The sequence below is a fragment of the Aythya ferina genome, assembly GCF_964211825.1.
Source record: "Aythya ferina genome assembly, chromosome: 11".
NCBI classification, from domain to species: Eukaryota; Metazoa; Chordata; class Aves; order Anseriformes; family Anatidae; genus Aythya; species Aythya ferina.
The window spans coordinates 20,371,176-20,389,956 of NC_140307.1; the positions used below are offsets into that span (position 1 = coordinate 20,371,176).

An 18,781-nucleotide genomic window follows, 5' to 3' on the forward strand; every position below is an offset into this window, starting at 1 on the left:
TAAACCAGACTAATTTCCTAGTCAAAAAAATAAAATAAAATGCTGGTAAAGGATTTTGGTAACCTTCCTTTTTTTAACTTCAAACTGAGGCAGTTTCTGTCTTCGCCAAGACTCAAAGATTTAGAGAAAGAAACTCTATACTTTTATAGAGTCCCTGCTTCTGAAAGACAGTGAAACAGCATTCCTTGACCTCAGGTTTACAAACACTTAAGGCACACTGTATTTCCCTTCTAACAGGACAATAACCTCTAACCTTTTAATGCTCTGACTTAGGCCAGTTTCCCAAACTATGAGCACCCTTCTCCAAGGAGAAGCAGGAACTGTTAAAGGTGAGTAGCAGTATGAAGAGGGCACCACCAGGATTTGTGATGAATTGAATGAGCGAAGCAGCCAGGAGAGGTGGCTGGGACAGTGGCAGGGATGAAATAGTGGTGGGTAGGCTTGGGTGGGCAACTATTTATGCCCGTGTTAAAATAATCACCAACCACTGAATTCTTTTTATGGGCACTGAATTTAGATCAAAGTTAGCACAAGAAGTCTGTCTCATGATTAAATGTACCAAAAAAATGGAAGATAAGAGGGGCTGAAATGTGTATATCCTTTCATGCCAGTGCTGTGGTATGGATGAAATACTACGTTAAATGTACTAAGTATTCATTTTTTACTTTCTCTGTTAACACATGGTTATAGCAGATCTCATCACCCACTGTAAAAGAGTTATGAAAATAATGGCCTGCTACATGCAACAACCTGTGATTTCCAGCCCCTTCATTCCACTTTTCAAACTCCGTTTATTCTGGCCAGAGGATATGAAACTGGGAAGGAATAAAGGGGGAAAAGAAGTGACAAAATGACAAGGAATATGTTTTGGAGTTCATAGGACTTGTTTTACTGCAGCCCACCTGAGTGATGGAACCCAGCTAAAAGAACGAGGCTGGAGGAGAGATGGAGACTGAATAATGTAGAGAAGGCTCAGATGCACAGTGTGGAGAGTAGAAGCAGGGTCAGACATTGTAATAGTTAATATGCTCATCATTTAAATGGTAAACTGCTTTCCAACCTATCGGGTGCTGTAGATAAAATTTCTAAGTAAAAAGAAAAAAAAATCCTTAGCATTTCACAATATACCATTACGATTTCAAGGCAACCTAGGAATGTAGAACAGTTCACTTACTATCTAGAATTCCCATGGTGGCAGTTCTTACATGGCTAAGAAATACACAAAAAGTAAGAGAGTTCAAATAAAACAACTAAAATAATGTTTTAAGAAAACCAGTTATGACTTCTTCTACATTTTTTAAAAAAAGAATAGCCAACACAGCCTAACGTAACACTTGTGATGATGAGTCAATCCAAAAGCAAAGTCTGTAATAAAGCCATAAACTGCAGCTTTCATCTGAAAGTATTACACAGATGTCAGTAGGGAAACAATTGACCATGTAATGTCCCTGCAGGAGATTAATTTTGTAATAAGAGACAAGAATACTTTCATTTTAAAATTGCAATAGCCAACAATGTCATATTTTCTCATCAATTCAAACAATATTCTCAACAGGCGATTACTCTTCCTTGTGGTCAAGACTTACAGGCAGATGTCTACCAGCTGATCCAGTTCAGGACAGCTGCATTCATACATTTCCCTGCAGCTGATATAGCTCTGGTTCATTAATTCTCCCAGCAGCTGGATTGCATTGGCAGGTGCTTCGTTGCATATCTTCTTAAATTCCAGCACTCTGGCAGCTTCACTATACACGTGCTTTGCACGCTGGTGTAACTTGAAGGTGGAAACTAAACAAAATGAAAACATTAAGTAGTAGAGTTATCCATTGTTATTTAATACAAAAGGAACATAAAAACATAGAATTGTTATTTTTAGTAATTCCTATTTCATATCAGAACACTAAGCTAAAAGTCTTCTGCAAAGGCTCACCTACATCTTTAAAAGAGCTAATAAAGTAGTATTCAGAATTCATCAAAATATGATGGGCACATTTTTATAACATTATGCACATAACAAAAAGTATAATTTTAAAAAATATATGAGATTAAGACTTATCTCTATAGGAAGAGATTTTAATGCACTGAACTGATACATGAAATATGAAACCAGACATACGTATACCCAACTTTACAGGTCAACCCCAAGCCCCAGAATTAGTTCATTGCTGTGTCACTGAAGAGACTCATTCTTCCCTCTTACTTTGCAGATACAAGCCACACAAGTTAGCAGTGATGTGCTGACAGACAGAAAGCACTGACGTGCATTAGGGCATTAAGCGAATGCTTTCAGGTTTTCAGATAGGAGCCAAACAGTCATGAGAACGCCAGAGAGGTGCCCAGTGCCCTGCAGGCTGATGGCTGCTGGCACCTGCTGGCCCAGGGCATTGTGTGTAACTGCTCCAGGCCTAATTTGCATCCATTGTGTCACAGATAGACCTTTTATTTAAAAATAAAAATAAAAATGTAATGTTTATTTTGAAACTGAGATTAAAAGTACCGTTGGCCATACTTCCTGGTGCATAGGCAAGGAAGCCCTCTCAGGTATTTCCTCAATGCTGGCTCAACATGACTGCAAATACCACTAGGCTAAAGGTATGCTGAAGAACACAGGTGCTTTCAGTTTGGTTTTCAGGGTTTACTTGCCAAGCCTGGACAGTGGGGCAAAACCAGGAAGGGGATGTCTGTGGTTAAAGGCTCCTTGAGCTACTCCAAGGTTAGGCTGTTAAGTCCATTGTTTTCCTCAGCCAGTAGAGTTCTGTTTGTTTCAATACTATGGACTTGTTCCTGTTATTGAGGAAGTGTTACAGAAGCATGCAGGACAATTTAGTTTATGATAAAACTAGATCACTTGAACTTTTTTATATTAGCAAGTGAACCTTATTCTTTATTGGGAGCACCTACTACAGTATGTTTCATCATTACAACTCAAGCCCCTGGAATATCCCTCATTTTCTTTCTACACATGAATTCTCCTTTGGAACAAGGACTCTTTCCTCCTATCAGCTTCTGGTCTTTTACTTTTTAAAACTGCTGATGAAATATTCAAACACAGGCAAAAGGACGAGAAGACAGGCAAGCCCCTGTATTCCTAACAGAACTTGCTATCTGACCCAGACACATGCACTTCCTACTGGGCTGTTGTGTGGAGACAGACGAGTTCTGGAACCACTTCTGATGATTTTGGCAGTCTACATTTGCAATTATACGTAGAAGTCTTCCTTGAAAGACTGGAAATGAAATTGTGTCCAGTAGGAAGTAGTCTCTCATATATATATTTATATATATGTATACATATATATATATATATATATACACACACACTTCTGATTGAACCCCTTACTAAAACTTCAACACTGTCTATACAATCTCTGTATCTTTCCAGAATAAGTGTAAATCACAGCTGTAAATGCTGAAAACACAGAGCTGATAGACAAAAATGGTCTAAAATGATAGAGCAGCATGGAACACAGAAGTTTTCTGCTACTGATGATATTGTTTCTAGTGATACTTATTTCATAATTCAATACAGACTGCTACTGAGAAACACTGTGTTGCTGTCTTGTGAGGAGGCCTTCTAAACGTATTTAAAGTTAGGATAGAAATGACAAAATTGAGAGCCCCCCAGAAACGCCACTCAGGAAGAGCATGTTCTGCTTTACCACTTAGAGGTGTGTCCTGCCCCACTGTATTTTGTTGCTGCTGAAATTACTTGCACTGTGTTTTGCAGAGCAACGTCTCGGTATTTCTGAATGTTGGAGAATGGCTGCGTGGCATTTTTTAAGGATGGTTTCTCTTTAAATATTCATTTCTTATAAGCCATTGTTTTACAGCAAGGAGATTTATAAATGTGCATTCGTTTAGGGAATATCTAAAGTTGCGTGAGAGATTGCCATAGCTCACACTCTCTTGTAAATCACCATTGAACAGTAGTAACCGAAAGAATGAACTGAAAACATGTCTGTTTTCAATTGTAAGGCAACAGACTTGCCAAAGGCTGTGATTGATTCAGAGACCACCCTTTGGTAGAGCAATGCTCTACTGGCCAGATTACCTTTAAAATCTCTGGGGTTGTGTTATGCTCATCATGTTATGAATTGGAATGGGAATGGGCACTCCAACCCCTGGCTGTCAGCCAGCAACTCTGGGCTGAGCTCTTGACAGTGTTCACTTGGTGGAGAGCCCAGCAGCGCAGGGGAGAATTTGCTACCTTGATGCTGTCTTTCTCTCTGGGAAAGCAACCCTGACAAGCAGGTCTCAAACGAGAGCATGGCTGTATGTTATTTTCAGACTTCTTTGTGTCTGTTTACAGAACTGGTATCAGGTAAAGCCTGGCATCATTACATTAGCTGTTGGTTGTTTATGGGCAGTGTTTTATTTCGGAAAATTATGTTCGTGTTTAGTTTGCTTTTCCTCTCTGGCAGCATGTTTACTGTTCAGGTAGAGTTATCTTCAGGACAGCAAACACCTCTGTACTCTCTGAGTGCTATTCTAAAACAATCAAATGATTCACATATTTTCAGCTATCAACACCAAATGCTTCTGGTAATAGAGAAACCCTCTTGGATCTCTTTCTGTTTGGATGGGTGGTCCAACAAACCATCTCCATATAATAAAAGATAGCAGAGCACACATGATATTCCCCAAGACTACATTTATATTTGAACCTTCCTACTCTATCACAGCCTGTATACTGAATATAAGCAGATCTGAATTAACAGGCCAGGCCATGCCGAAGAGCTATAGAGCCCATGATTTTAGAAGAGTGCAGGAACTGATCAAAATCTGTGTGTTTCATGGGAAAGCAACCATATTTCTTACAATTAAAAAAGAGTGATTTCATACACCACACTTTGTCATGGTTAAAAGAAAACTTAAGTGCGCACAACTGCTTAGTTTTTATCTGAGCTAGGGTTGGAGGGCTATGAAAAAAGAGAAACCGAAGCCCTCAAAGTAAAGTGGGCAGTGTTGTACAGTACTTGGGCTGTAAGGTCTTGCCCTCCGTGGGGCTCAAAGGCAGGATTTAGGGAAATCATGCCCCATTCTTAAAAGTATTTGGGTCTTTAAATCTATTATTGTATATGGAAATTAGGTACTCAAGCTGACTAAAAATGTAAATGTGTTTTCTTAAACCTTTAAACTATTAAGCCCTGGTTTCACACACATATTTATTTCCAGCTGAGGGGTATGGATATGCTCAGCTCACTCTGGCAGTTCAGGTAACTGCTCATCTCACCTGAGACATGAATTGCCCTACAGTACTTGTTTCTGTGACTAGAGAGGACGTTAAAATCTCCGGTGCAATGATGCTTGCTGACCGCCATGCTGACATAAGAGCAGTTGTCCAGCACGTGTCTGAAGTAATGTTTCTCCCGTAAAGGGATCTGTGCAGTATCCAGTCCTGGTGTTCAGCTTGATAAAACGCTGGAGCACTGTTTGCAGCGATGGGGATTCATATCAACTAAGGATTGTGTCTCTGACCAGAAACATGCTGTCAAAAGCTCTTTGTTCACACTGCTGTGTGTTCCCTCTCTGTTGCTTTCTGCGTAGCTCACTGCCATGCAGGAAAGCTGTTTGATTTTAGACCTAGACATGCTGGCACAATCAAAATCTCAGGGGTTTTGTTGTCCCTATCTGAAGAGACAATGTGGCGATTGTGATTTATGTTGTATGGTATCAGCTGCACACACACAAAGTTTCTTGTGGACTGAAGTGAGAGTGAGCTGTATCTTCTATAGCCTGAAAGAAATACAGATCAGAAGTTGTTACAATGAATGTGAAAAGACAAAATGAGACCAAAGAAAACTTTGGGGAGGACAAGGAATCTTACTCCCAAGTCCACTCTTAGTGATGCTTTGTCATTAAGTTTTTAACACGTTCACTAGCAGTCAGCCTATTGCTGGCAGAGCTAATCCACCTTTCAAGTCATGGCCTCAGTAATTATTTCTGAAGCTTCAAAGAGAACACAGTCCACAAGGAATCTCATCCACTGTTAACTGCTTTGTGTTACCAGTCAACATCCATTTTTCAGGGAATGTCAGTGACTCTTGCTGACCCTTTGTGCATTCTCTGCACCCAGGCTTTGCTCCTCTGCACAGGATCTCTGTAATACCATCTGTGAGCAGCTAGACTTAACCCACTTACCAACCACCAAAGGCCCTTGAAAGAAGCAGTGACATTTTCCAGTGCACTAATAGTTCACACTGCAGCAAGAACCTTGCAATTTGTTAAGACACAATTAACATTAATGAAAGTTCATTCAAAATCCATACAGAATCTCTTAAAACAAACAAAAATCCCAGGCTATTTGTTCCAAACAAAAATGTCAGTTAGTTAAATGTAACAGAGAAGTTTACTGTGGGTTTGCAACTGTATCATCGTATTTTTTGTTTTAACTTTATTAAAATTGTGTAAACCTGTCCACTCCACTTACAAGGATTTTTTTCTCTACAATTAAACATTGTGGCTTCCCAGCAACTCATATGATTTGTTGTAATTTCAGTTTCAGCAGATTCCTTTCTTTAGGGACTTCCTGTACAATTCTATCTGACCTTTAGCTAAAGACCAGCCTCTTCAGGCTGTATATTTTTTTCTGGCTGCTTTGGCAGCTTCTTACGATGTGTTTCACTGTAGATTAACGAGCTACACATGGCTGATGGAACTGTTAGAAATTTACAACAGGAAAAACTCACCAATGCAAAATCATGGAGGGGACAGTTTCTACCACCATTACTCATGTGGAATAGTACCTTTCTCTGTTAGGCATCCTGCTGATTGAACATGAAGAGGGTGAAGGTTTCTGGCTCATAATATATACAAGAAAATGCTGCCAGATGGCTTTAATTTGAGCCAGATTGTGAACCCCCCTACTCAAAGTGGGGAACAGTTACTCTACTGGGACTGCTCAAGTGACTGTTTGTAATCCGGCTTTCTGAAAATAAATGACGGACCGGCCATTGCTGGATTCAGCAACCCTTTTAGCAGACACCTGCTTTGAGAATATGGTAACTACCAATTTCGAGCTGTTTTTTCTCCAGAGACTTTAGCAGGGCTGTTGTGACTAACCTAGAACATTCACTCCCTGTGCCTGACCTGTGGCAGTCCCAAAAGGCCTACCTCGGCTGAGTACCTGTATGGGGTCTGCCTGGAGCAGACGTCCTGGGGCTCATCCCAAGGAAGCTGTGGTTTTATGGAAGGAGATGAAGTGTGCCCCAATTTGGCCATAGCAGGGATCAGGCTGAGGCTGTGACAGGCACACAGATCCTGAAGCTGGGAAGTGCTCTTAGGTTCACCAATTTGGAGGTAACTTCTGTTCTTGTAAGACAGGGGCACTCTACAGCTGCACACAACAAAGCTCTATGTGTGGCTGAGCAGCATGTCTGAGAGTCCACCTTCACATACAGCCGTGCCTTAGTTTCTGTGCAAATAAAGTAAAAATTGTTCTTGTGTTGAGATCACCATTAATACAGATAACTTGGCAATGCGAATGAAAGGCTATTGAAACACCACTCCGTCAAGCTACAGGATGGTTTTAGAATTATCATTCCAGGAAACAAATAGGAGGGCCGTTCAATAGCCAAATCCCGACAACAAATGGATGCCTGTTATTCCCATGACAACTCATTTCCCAGGTTTAAATGCCACAATTAAATTACAATTTTATATGTGAAAACGAAAAATCAGTTTAAAAATAACTCACTTAAGAACAAAAAACCTTTTTATAGTTCAAAGGAATATGCTCTCCTGTAAAAGTGTCCTTTTGTGGTGAGGCTTATAAATACTTAATGTCCCACAATAACCACACACTAAATGTTCTGTGAAGCGCTCAAGTCCAAGACAAAATTATGATAAGTGCACCTTAGAATGTAAGAAATATTATTTTCTCTGGAGATGTTCAGAAGCCATGAGTGCAATCCATGTATAAACATTTGGAAGGGGGATTTAAACTCAGGATTTTGAGTTGGCCAAGGAACAACTGCAATAAGTTTACAAAGGCTTTATGCATCATCTGTGCTTCTCCAAACCTGGGGAGCAAGTAGGGCTGTACAGGGAGGCACCGCAGGAATCCCTGAGTACCTGCCTATAAAAGGGATGTAAAGTTGCTATGCATCAGCCAGCCTGGGACTTGCCCAAAGCCTGCCCATGTGATTTTTCTTTGGGATCTGGATATTTTCTTTGGTCAGCCTTACATACACACAGAACTTTGTGCAAGTATACAGCACCATCACTGGAGCAGTAGAGGAAGGAAAGCTGGACTGAAGGCTGAAATAATATACATAGCACTGTCAGATCCTTAAACATGAGATACAGCATCAGTAATAATGTTAACTATCACTGGGCTTTGAGTAATACAAAAGAATTAAAACTACTGACAATTTATATTCAGCCACAGAAAATTTGGATTCCAGTAAATGATCTAAGTATACTTCTCATGCACATATTTTACACTTAATGCTGTAATATTTTATCAGAAAAGTTGATAAAACCTATACAAAGGAATAAAAGGTATCTTAAAGATTAGAGCTCTCTTTGTTCTTGTTGAACACGAGGTCAACATTCTGAAATCCTCTGCAGAGATTATTTATTTCTTGGTGGGTTTTCTCACATAAAGAAGCCAGGCTTTGTCATTAAAGTATAGTGGGAAAGTAGAGGGGAGATAAGGAAAATATTTTTGTCGAACACCCTCTGGTTTTCCAAAGCCAACATAAAATGAAATTTTGTTTAGTGTGTTAACAAAAAAGAAAAAAACACTGTGCATTTCGATTTTCTTTCTGTGTCTGTCTTGTTTCTTCTTTGTATATAGTTTTACAGAAAGCTGTTATTTAATTTTATATTGTACATGCAAAGAGACTTCCAGCATAACCCATTGTAATTGGCCTTATCAAATGAAATCATGGTCATGCAAGTTTAAGAGATTCCGTTCAGCAAACATCTGCAAACACTATTCAGAGCCACAGTATAGCACTTCCTTTGAGTTTCTTCTATAACTTTTGAGTTTAAATTTTTTATCCAAGTTTTGGGGGAGGGAGGGACGGACAACACAACATAACATGAATAAAACAATTCAGTTCTACAGAGCTGTAGAATTTTATTTTATAAACCAGGTCTATAGATTATAAACATCTGTAAGTCTTGTACTGCTTCATAAAGGGGAGTTAGGGGACAGCATAAAAGAGTCAGAACTTTGTAGTTCCCCGTGAAAATGCTGCAGAGTACATCTACAGAGTTCAGTCTTGTACATACAGCACAGAATGATCATAGCTCTTTCTGTGAAGATCAAGAGCTGGAATAAGATATCATATTCCATGCTGGTACCCCTCTGGCAGTGTAATTAGACAGTAAGATAATTTTACGCTCTCTGATATCATTGTCTTGCAAAACAGATTATAGATTCAGGCCTGATCTCAGTTCAATATGTAAGATTTACAATTGTTCCAGATATGCATATTATTTAAATATATGCACCATTATGCATATATATATATACATGTTACTAATTTATATGCATAAAATATGTACCTCCCTGAAAGCAGTCTTGGCAAGGATATAATTTGGCTGTGGAGAATAGCAGAGGTATTAAAGCCACAGGATAGAAACAAAGAAGTATGCGTTATTTTAAATGCATAAAGTAAAATTCTAATCTCAACTGGAAATGACTATGTAGGCAAATTAATGATTTCATAAATGCTCTATTAAGTACTACTAGCAATCCTACTGTATGCATCCAAGACAATTCTTTCAGAAGCCAGTCAGTCTTTCAAAAGTCATATACACCAATTCTCAAGACTACATGGTATAATTATATGCGAGAATATGTGGGAAATACATTTAGTAGTAAATTGTTTACCTGCACCAACGTTTTTGTAAAATAAATAAATATATATATTGGCGGTAACAGAAACTTCTTTCTCAGGAAAGAGTGGCCCAGAAGATTTGTTGCATGTTTTATGAAGTGACTGTGTATGTATCAATTTGAAAACTGAAGCACAAGCTCCACCTGTGCTAGCCCTGAACACCAGTTAAAGAACCACAAACAGGACTCATTCGATCAATGCTGTAACCATCCAAAATGTTTGGTTTTGTTGGAGCTATGGCTTAAAAAGGAAGCCTAGCTTAGTCTTTTCTCTAGAATGAAGCCTGGATTATTTAGTGATGACTCTAAAATATTACAGACTAATCTAAAATAGTAAGTGATCTGCCACTTCTACCAGTTAAGAAACCTTAAGGTACCTCTCTACAGGTACCTTAAAGGAGGCTGTAGCGAGGTGGGGGTTGGTCTGTTCTCCCACATGCCTTGCAACAGGACAAGGGGGAATGGGCTAAAGTTGCGCCAGGGGAGTTTTAGGTTGGATGTTAGGAAGAAGTTCTTTACCGAAAGGGTCGTTAGGCATTGGAACGGGCTGCCCAGGGAAGTGGTGGAGTCACCATCCGTGGAGGTCTTTAAAAGACGTTTAGATGTAGAGCTTAGTGATATGGTTTAGTGGAGGACTGGTTAGTGTTAGGTCAGAGGTTGGACTCGATGATCTTGAGGTCTCTTCCAGCCTAGAAATTCTGTGATTCTGTGATTCATTCTGCCATTTAGCATCTTGCCACCTAAGATTCTGGATAACTATTCTGGCAAGACTTGTGTACTACCTACTAATATTAATACAGAACTATCTTATATAACACAAACATCATGCAGTAAAAAACGCCATTTCATATATGCTTACCATCTTGCGTGTTTTGACTAAGGATCTGAGAGCGGAGGTCCTCCAGGCTAATTCCCAGGCATTTACAAATTTCCTCTGTGCTGTAAGGCTCAGGATGTAATACCTCCTCGACAATGGTCAGCATTTCCTCTAGGCTAACTCCTAGCTTGGCTTGCACATCTTGGAGTCTCAACATTTTTTTCCAGTCCAGGCCTTTTGACTTTGAGAGAAGCTAAGATTTAAAAAATAAAACATATTGTGCTTTCCAGTTTAAAACTAACATTAAATTGTCCATTAGCAGCTTTAAGACCCATTTGTTCTTTTCACTTCTTAATTGGGAATCATCAATAGCCACTTTCAATCCACACAGAGCAGATAATTACTATATTTTTATATAAAAGCTCTATGAATGGCAGATACACATACACTCCCCTACCTGAGACACTGTCTGTGAAAGCCCTACTGACATTGTGTGATATCAAATCAGTGATTCATCCTTTTCCATGGATGTTATTACTTCAAACAATAGTTAATATTTCAAAACCACATTCAGACTATTGCTTATACAAATGCTAAAATATTGTAACACTGCAAGTCCCCAAGAAGTCTGTTTCTGCACTAATTTGCTCTAACATTGAAAACAGAGATCGATCTTTCCAAGATGCTCCTGCAGTTTCCTAATGATTGTTGTCACTACAAACCTTTCTCCTAATAGTCCTAAAAATATGAAAGTAGGTAGGCATACGATTTGTGCTGGAGAATTAACTGTATTCATTCTCAATGTCTAGTGTTTAGGGTAAATTACAAATAAGCACATTCTTTTAACACAAAATTCAAAATTTTGAGCTCTACAAAGTTACGATGTGTTGGTCAGAATCTGTTCTGTTCCTACATGATTGCTATTATGCTAATTAGATCTAGATAAATGTGTTTTTCCCACTCCAGATAATGATGTCATGTGTTATGTATCTTTTTGATGTTTTGGCAATTGAAAAACACACCAGAACCCTAAAAGGAAATATGTCAAAGAGGCTTTTCTCCAGAAGGTTGCTGCATGTGATGATGCTCCCCAGTGCCTAATGAAAACACCTGAGCAAAGCAGCTTTCCAAATGCTTCCATGAGGTGGAATATTTTTAATGTTATTAGTGATGGAATGATATTAAGTGGTTATTGTGACAGATTAGCAGGGATGTGCCAATGTCACTTTACGGAATTGATAAATACACGAACTGCCTCTAATTCTGCACCATTTAAATTGAGATTAAAGTTTCCACATATGCCAGATCAGGCTTTATGTTTGCAGAGAGTTTAAAGTATTGCAGCAAAATCAGGGAATTAATACCTTTTCCCATTCAAATCCATGTTGAACTGGATGTTTAAGCAGATCTACTGTCCAGCTATAGATTCTCAACCTCCTGCTCTCCTCCAACAGCGCTTCTGCAGGGGCTTTTCCAATTGTGCTTTATTACGGCACATAAAAGTTAACTACTTTTGGTGCCATCTAGTGACTTGCTAAAATTTATACGAAGCTTAGCAGAGCAGAACAAACAAAATCCAATCAAAATCCCAATCATATGACACTGCTGTCATTTAAAACAGTGTTGTATGTGGTGGTGGAGAAAGAAACAGCTGTGTCTGGTGGCTAACGCAGAAATCAAGGTGAGAAAATTTTCTGGTGAAAGACTGCTTAAGTCTCTTCTGGACTGCTTTTCAAAGGCACTGAGCATGTAGACCTTTGTTAATTTAAAGCACTTGTATTTTGGCTTACTTATTGATCAGGTACAGTAGCAATTATTGCTTCACTTATTTCATTTAAATATTCAATAATATTTGGTGCATGTTGGTGCATGTTTATGACACCAACTTAGATCTGTTCCAAGATGCTAAATGAATGGAAATTTCCCTCTCATAATTTAATCCTAACGTTCAGCATCCCCTAAACTTTATTACCAGAGTTTAAATAGAACTAAGCATTTAGAAAAAAAATAATATAATGCTCTCTAAGGCAACAAAAGTCCTTCTACTTACTTGTAAAATAGATAATCCAGCTATAAATATTTGTCACACGCACTGTGCCATCTACTCTATTTTGAGTGGAGATGCTGTATTTTAAATGAGCTAACTACATTGAGTTTTACACATCAGATGTTCCAAATGGAAACTGACCTCTTCAGGCCTGCGGGCAGGGCTTTTGTGTAAAATTTTGTATTGTTTATAGCGAAATTTAAATTGTAACAGCACTGGGAAAAATGTTATGGGCAAAAAGATTTTTTTAAATATATTGTTTTTAATATTTAGCTGCAGCACCTCAAATTGTAATGGACACAGAACAGAAATGGGAAAAATCCCATCTATTAAATGTACAAATGTAATCCCAGCGCTGATCCCCACAGTTGGATATTTTCTTGATGATCTCTGAATAGATGGATTAAAGATGTGGACATAATCCAGCTGGCTCTTAACTGTCAGGATACAGGATCTGTAGCCCTTATTGTCTTACTGTTCAACACAGGCACACTGGAGCACGGTATGCAACTGGACAGTAAAACATACAGAGTGGATGATGGGACAAATCTAAATAAAAGAAAGCCAGGCTGAGAAGTATTGGGATACTTAGCCCTTATATAACACCATTTTCTTACACTTTATATTTCTATATACCATCTGAGTGTCTTCCCACACTTAACACACACTGGCTGATTAACTACATGGCATCCCATTTCAGACATTCTTGGCACCACTATAGCTGAAACTGAACTGAAGCACACCCTACGAAACACAGGTATAGCAGAATATTCACTAATGTGCATACTTATCCTGCAACACCTACTGCGCAAGTGTTCTGAGGTATAAAGTACATGTTAATTTCCTGTGGAACTGAGAATGTTCTGAGGAATGTAATTGACTTTAAACATGCTGTTTAATGGTGTACAGGAAAGCACTCAGAGACTAAAGCAAAAATTGAAAAAGAAGAAAAAACAAAACAAGAACAGCAAAAACTCAATCAAATAAATGGCTGTCTAGAAGGGAAAGGCATAGAACCAGAGACAGGCTATTTTGTGAGGATGCTCAAGATTTCATTTGCTGTAAGACAGACTGATATCAAAACGTTCTGTACTAATGCCAGCAGAGACATGTTGTATTGGTATCTTTACTTACACAGATTTCTGCAAGGAATAAGAAATATGAAAATGGCCTAAGTTGGAAGAGGGGAAAAAAGCCCATCGTAAGGCACTTACCAGTGGGCATTTCTTGTAAAATATTATTGTGAAGCTCTGCATGTTATTTCATAATTCCATTAGCTTAACGGTGCATAAAAGACTTCCCTGCTTCCACTTACATACCTGCCCTCCTTCACCCCACTGTGACCTGTTCCTAAAGACAATCTTTCCTGGCTAAACATATTGTTATAGTGTGTGCAGCTTTCCATCTGGGTAGCATATGTTTAAAAATAGACAGGTGTATGTTGTTAGTCTACTTAAAATCATGGATCTGCTGAAGGTACCTATTTAGGGATTGCATCATAGCTAACAGGAGTGTAAAAAGTCATTCTTCCTTGCCACCTTTTGCAGTTTGCTACACAGGTTCAGTAATTTAAAGCAATTTAAAAAACTATGATTCAATTTGCCAAAGCTGGCATATGGAACAATACTTTAAAAGGTCTTACATCATAATGCACTTATGACAGTTTGCTTTTCAAAACAGATCGTTTTGGACCCTAAAAGACGTGGTTAGTTTGATCAGCTATCCTAAGTCAGAGGTTTATCAGTTATGTCAGAACCATCACGCTTAACTTGATTTGCTTAAAGGCATAGGAGCCTTCAATAACTTCAATAACAACAGCTTTAATATCTAACATAACACCTAAAATGCAGCTGTTTTTTATACGCCAGTTGAAAGCCCATTTTAAAAGTCACCTGAAGTTTAGCTTCCCTCCTGGAAAAATATCCCAACTAGCACATTTTATATTACTTTTGTCTGATAATTTCTTCAACTCTCACTTTTGTTTAGCATTAAGTATGGTATTTTTTTCATGGAATTATTATGCCAACAGGTGCTCAAAGTACCTGTTTGTTTAGATTGAGTATTGGAGTGTTGCTTAGACTTTGGTCAAATGTTTTGTGGCAAGGAGTTCCATGCAGCACTTTTTAAAACTTTCATCTATACTTTGTGACCCAATTTTTCTTCTTTCACACAGCACTCTATGTTGGGTATAATTTTGAATCATTATGCTTACTTGTCCTTTAATTTAATCAAAGAAAAATCCACTGTATTTTTATAACAGAGTTAAATCAAACCCTCTATCTACATATTCCTAAACGTATGGTCGGCAAAATCTATAATTAAAGTGGAACTTAGATTTGTCATGTTCAGATTCCATGTATTTTAGAGATAATTGCAAACTACAAACTGGCAGCGCAACCTAAATGCTGGGGTTTGATTCAAGCCTGTTTTAAACTTCACACTAACATGCATGCTGCTATTCAGCATTTCCAGTATTACTTCCAGGCCTCCAACTAGTAGCTTTGATGTCCTCTAAATCCTTGAAAATACACATCTACTGCCATATATACATATAAACATGTGACCACACTGGTTGCTTTCCATTATTTATCATTATTCAGCTTTAATTAGAAACAGTCTATCTCATTAACTGAGAATATTTATTTGCTGAAAAATAGACATATTTCCTCCATTCAAATATAATACAAAATAAATAGAATTAAATCACATAATCTTCTATATAAGGGCACCGTCTCTGCACTTCCGTTAAACTCAGCAGGAGTCCTGTTTCTGCAGAGATGGAAGTATCTGGTTCTGGAAAGAAAAATGCTACTTAAAGTAGCACCTAGCCAGGTGTTAAAGATACGATTGGTCAGAAGTGGAGAAAAACACATACTTAGATGAAGGTTTCATTAGAGTTTGACATAAACCATACATTACCTTTGTAGCCAGACGACACTCCATTACCCTAGTATTGTAATGAGAAGTTGCTGCTTTATTCATTTCAACACAACTGTTAGCAATAACAAACACTGCTCCACTTGGAAGTCTAACATCAGTTGCCCTCAGAGGACTGAACTCTATCAACTTGGCCTATCAGAAGAAAAATGAATGGTTAGTTTTAATTTACTACTAGCTAGCAGTGCACTTAGTTCTATAAATCATATGCAAATTTGCATGTTTTTTCTCTTGGAAATCCAGGGACAGTTAATGAAGGAAACTGACATGAAACAGCAAGAAAAGAGACTTAACCTCATTGGCCAAGCTGCACATACATTTCAAACCCTTCCCTTGTAGCTGGATTTTAAAATGTTTCCATTAAGTCTTTGGGTTTTTTCAGGGTTTCACAGAACCCCACCCAACCTATTTTTCTTGCCTGTTTAAGACAACAGTTTTTCTTTGATCTACAGAAAAGTACCAGGCCTGGCTGAAGCTAATGTATATGCTACTAGAAACAAGCAGCTTCACATTCGCTTCCCCTACACTAGTGTCCATCTCCCCCTTACTTTTCTAATTTTCCACTAAATCAAGATTTAGTTCACTGAGGTACTAAGTATTACCAAAAGTTTAGCGTTGCCTAGAGACAGTGATCATGTTACATACCAATAATCAGAGAAATGAAATAAAATGATATATAAAAAGTAGTTACTGTCTCCTTTCTTCTAAGATAAGAGACTGTCTTGCCTCACAGATGCCTTACACAGGCTATGTAAGATGTCCCCAACATTTTGTGACCTTTTCGTGGAATAAGCTAGGCATGCATTAATTAAATAATTCAGGATGTAATGTAATCAAGAGATTAAACTCACATCTGGCTTTTCAGTGGGGTAAGCTGTAAATCATGTGCCCTGCTTTTGCTCCTTAGAATAGATTGTTACTCTGCAAGCAGGGACATCTTACTGGTTTTGGCATTGTTCACCCCCAGAGAGTTCCTTGAGCAGCTAGAGTGCTAAATAAACAATGACAAATCTGCTTGTACATTATGTACAGCATGTGTGTTACTCCCTGCCATTGAGATTCTGGACCAAGTCACAAAACTACTATCAAGACAGACAGGCTTGCTTACATTTCAATATACCCTTTAGGAACTGCTACATTAGATCAGAATGTACCACTGACCTGGTCTGGTGTCCTGTGTCTGACAGTAGCCTTAAATGGATATTTAGAGGAAATATATAAATAAGTCATATACAAAGCAATCTTTTCTTCTGGTATACTTTTCCAGCTTCTCATACTGGAAGATTATGGCGGTTATACTGACACTGGAATATACATCATACTATTATGTTTAATAGCCACAAATAGACTAGTACTCTATCAGCATATCCAAGAAAATCCTTTTTGAACCCTTTTTAAACTTTTGTCGTCCAATATGTACAGTATTTCTCAATTTAACAATGAATGTTTTGAAAAACAACTTCCTTGTTTGTTTTTAAATAAGCTGCTTGCTAATGTCATTGTGTTTCTATTAGCGCTTCAGTTATGAAAAACACTGAATTCTCAATTTACCTTCTCTAACCCTTTCAGTATTTTACAAAGCTTCAAAATTTCACCATCAAAGGTACTGTTTCTCCAAGCTGAAGTTTTAAATTATTCAGTCAGTGCTCGAATTGTTCTAGTTATGTTATTTTTTTTTTTGACATGGGTGGCCAGAGCTGAATTCAGCTGCAAGTATACTGAAGCAAGGATGCTTTGTGTTCAGTTTACGATTTCTTTTTTTTTTATCTTTTCTACCATTTTCTTTGCTTTTCTGACCACCACCTATATGTATCTGAAAAGTCTCCACTTATAAGTTCCTCTGTGTGTATGCCAGGAAAATATGCAACTTTCTTCAGCATTAGTGTAGCCGCATGTTTAATACTAACAGTATAAAGCATGAAGGAAAGGTACAGAGTAGGCACAGGTGATGTGAAATCGAAAATAAATGTGTCACGAGGGCACTAAACATTTGGTGTAATTCTAGGAAATAGTTTATTTTCTGTATAAGCTCATCCAAGATATGGCAATAAAGCACAAAATCTGTAGAGATATAAAATCACTTCAAACAGATTATAAGCAGAGTAAAGGTCTCCCATGAAAAGCTGCATTCATTTCAGTAAATGTATTTTGACACCTTTTAGGTTTGAATGTTCACAGTCCTGTGCACCCTCTGAGACAGTGGATGAACTTCACTGTAAATTCTACTGCGAACACTCATGCATAACTTGGCAGGTCCTGTGTATCATTGCTAGTCCACCTTCTGTCACCATGTTTAAGACAGCTAAATACCTTCTACATCAGAATTCAGCCACAGAATTGTCTGGAATTACCAAAACTGGGGAAAAAAAAAATCTCCATTGTCTTTCTAACTTGACCTGGCAAAACTTCCTAGAACTCTTTGGTTATAAGAAGTTTCAAGAAAGCATTTTTATAATAATTATCCCATTTGCACTGAATACAAGGCATACCAGCCATTCAGATTTCATTATATGGGAAATCTAAGTTCAGTGATCAATTAGCCACATAGTGTGAAACCTGGAGCTCTTCTAGGGTGCATCTTTCCCCACAACTTTTCTTTTCTTCTTCCTTCCATTTCTACTTTTCACCATCTTATTCTTTCAAACCTGTTGTACCCAATTGTGCACAAGTTTATACATATAACTCCTGTTTTGTTTGCAATGGTGCTTATCCTGCTTGCTGAGTTATTCTATTTTTTTGTCTTTCTGCTAGATATGAAGACATCATTTACATTAACGAATATCACATTGTTGGTTTAGGTCAGAAAGATCCACATACAGTTCCTTCTTCTGCCAGGAAAGAGATTGCCTGGTCCATTCCTCCACCTTCTGTGCCAATGTAACGTTCACTCTTTGTGCAAATTTCTGCAAGTTCCACCTGAAAAAACAATAAATGTGAACCTTCAGCCAAGATTAATGATGATACTTTTACACTGCTTACATAGGAACTAGTGAGAAAATGAAGGAGATAAACGGCAGAGCTGTGAGACCATTCTCTCTCACACACCAAGCCGTATAAGCTGGTATCAGCCAGGATGCCACATGTCCCCTTTTTCCTCTTGTTCTGAAGCAAAAGAGAATCAACTATGCAG

The 18,781-nt window shown here is 38.2% G+C and overlaps 1 protein-coding gene across 6 annotated transcripts in view; it reads right to left on the reverse strand.

Annotated features, from left to right (window-relative positions):
• GALK2 (galactokinase 2) overlaps window positions 1-18,781 on the reverse strand; it is a 53,571-nt gene that overhangs the window by 5,887 nt on the left and 28,903 nt on the right. For 5 of the 6 annotated variants that reach the window (XM_084532911.1, XM_084532910.1, XM_084532909.1 and 2 more), the window contains 4 exons: window positions 18,469-18,567; window positions 15,634-15,786; window positions 10,710-10,920; window positions 1,587-1,788 (listed from right to left, as the gene is read on the reverse strand). In XM_084532911.1, coding sequence (XP_084389037.1) covers window positions 1,587-1,788; window positions 10,710-10,920; window positions 15,634-15,786; window positions 18,469-18,567 — 665 coding nt within the window. The remainder of the gene's footprint in view (window positions 1-1,586; window positions 1,789-10,709; window positions 10,921-15,633; window positions 15,787-18,468; window positions 18,568-18,781) is intronic. The other variant, XM_084532912.1, reaches the window with a different exon arrangement.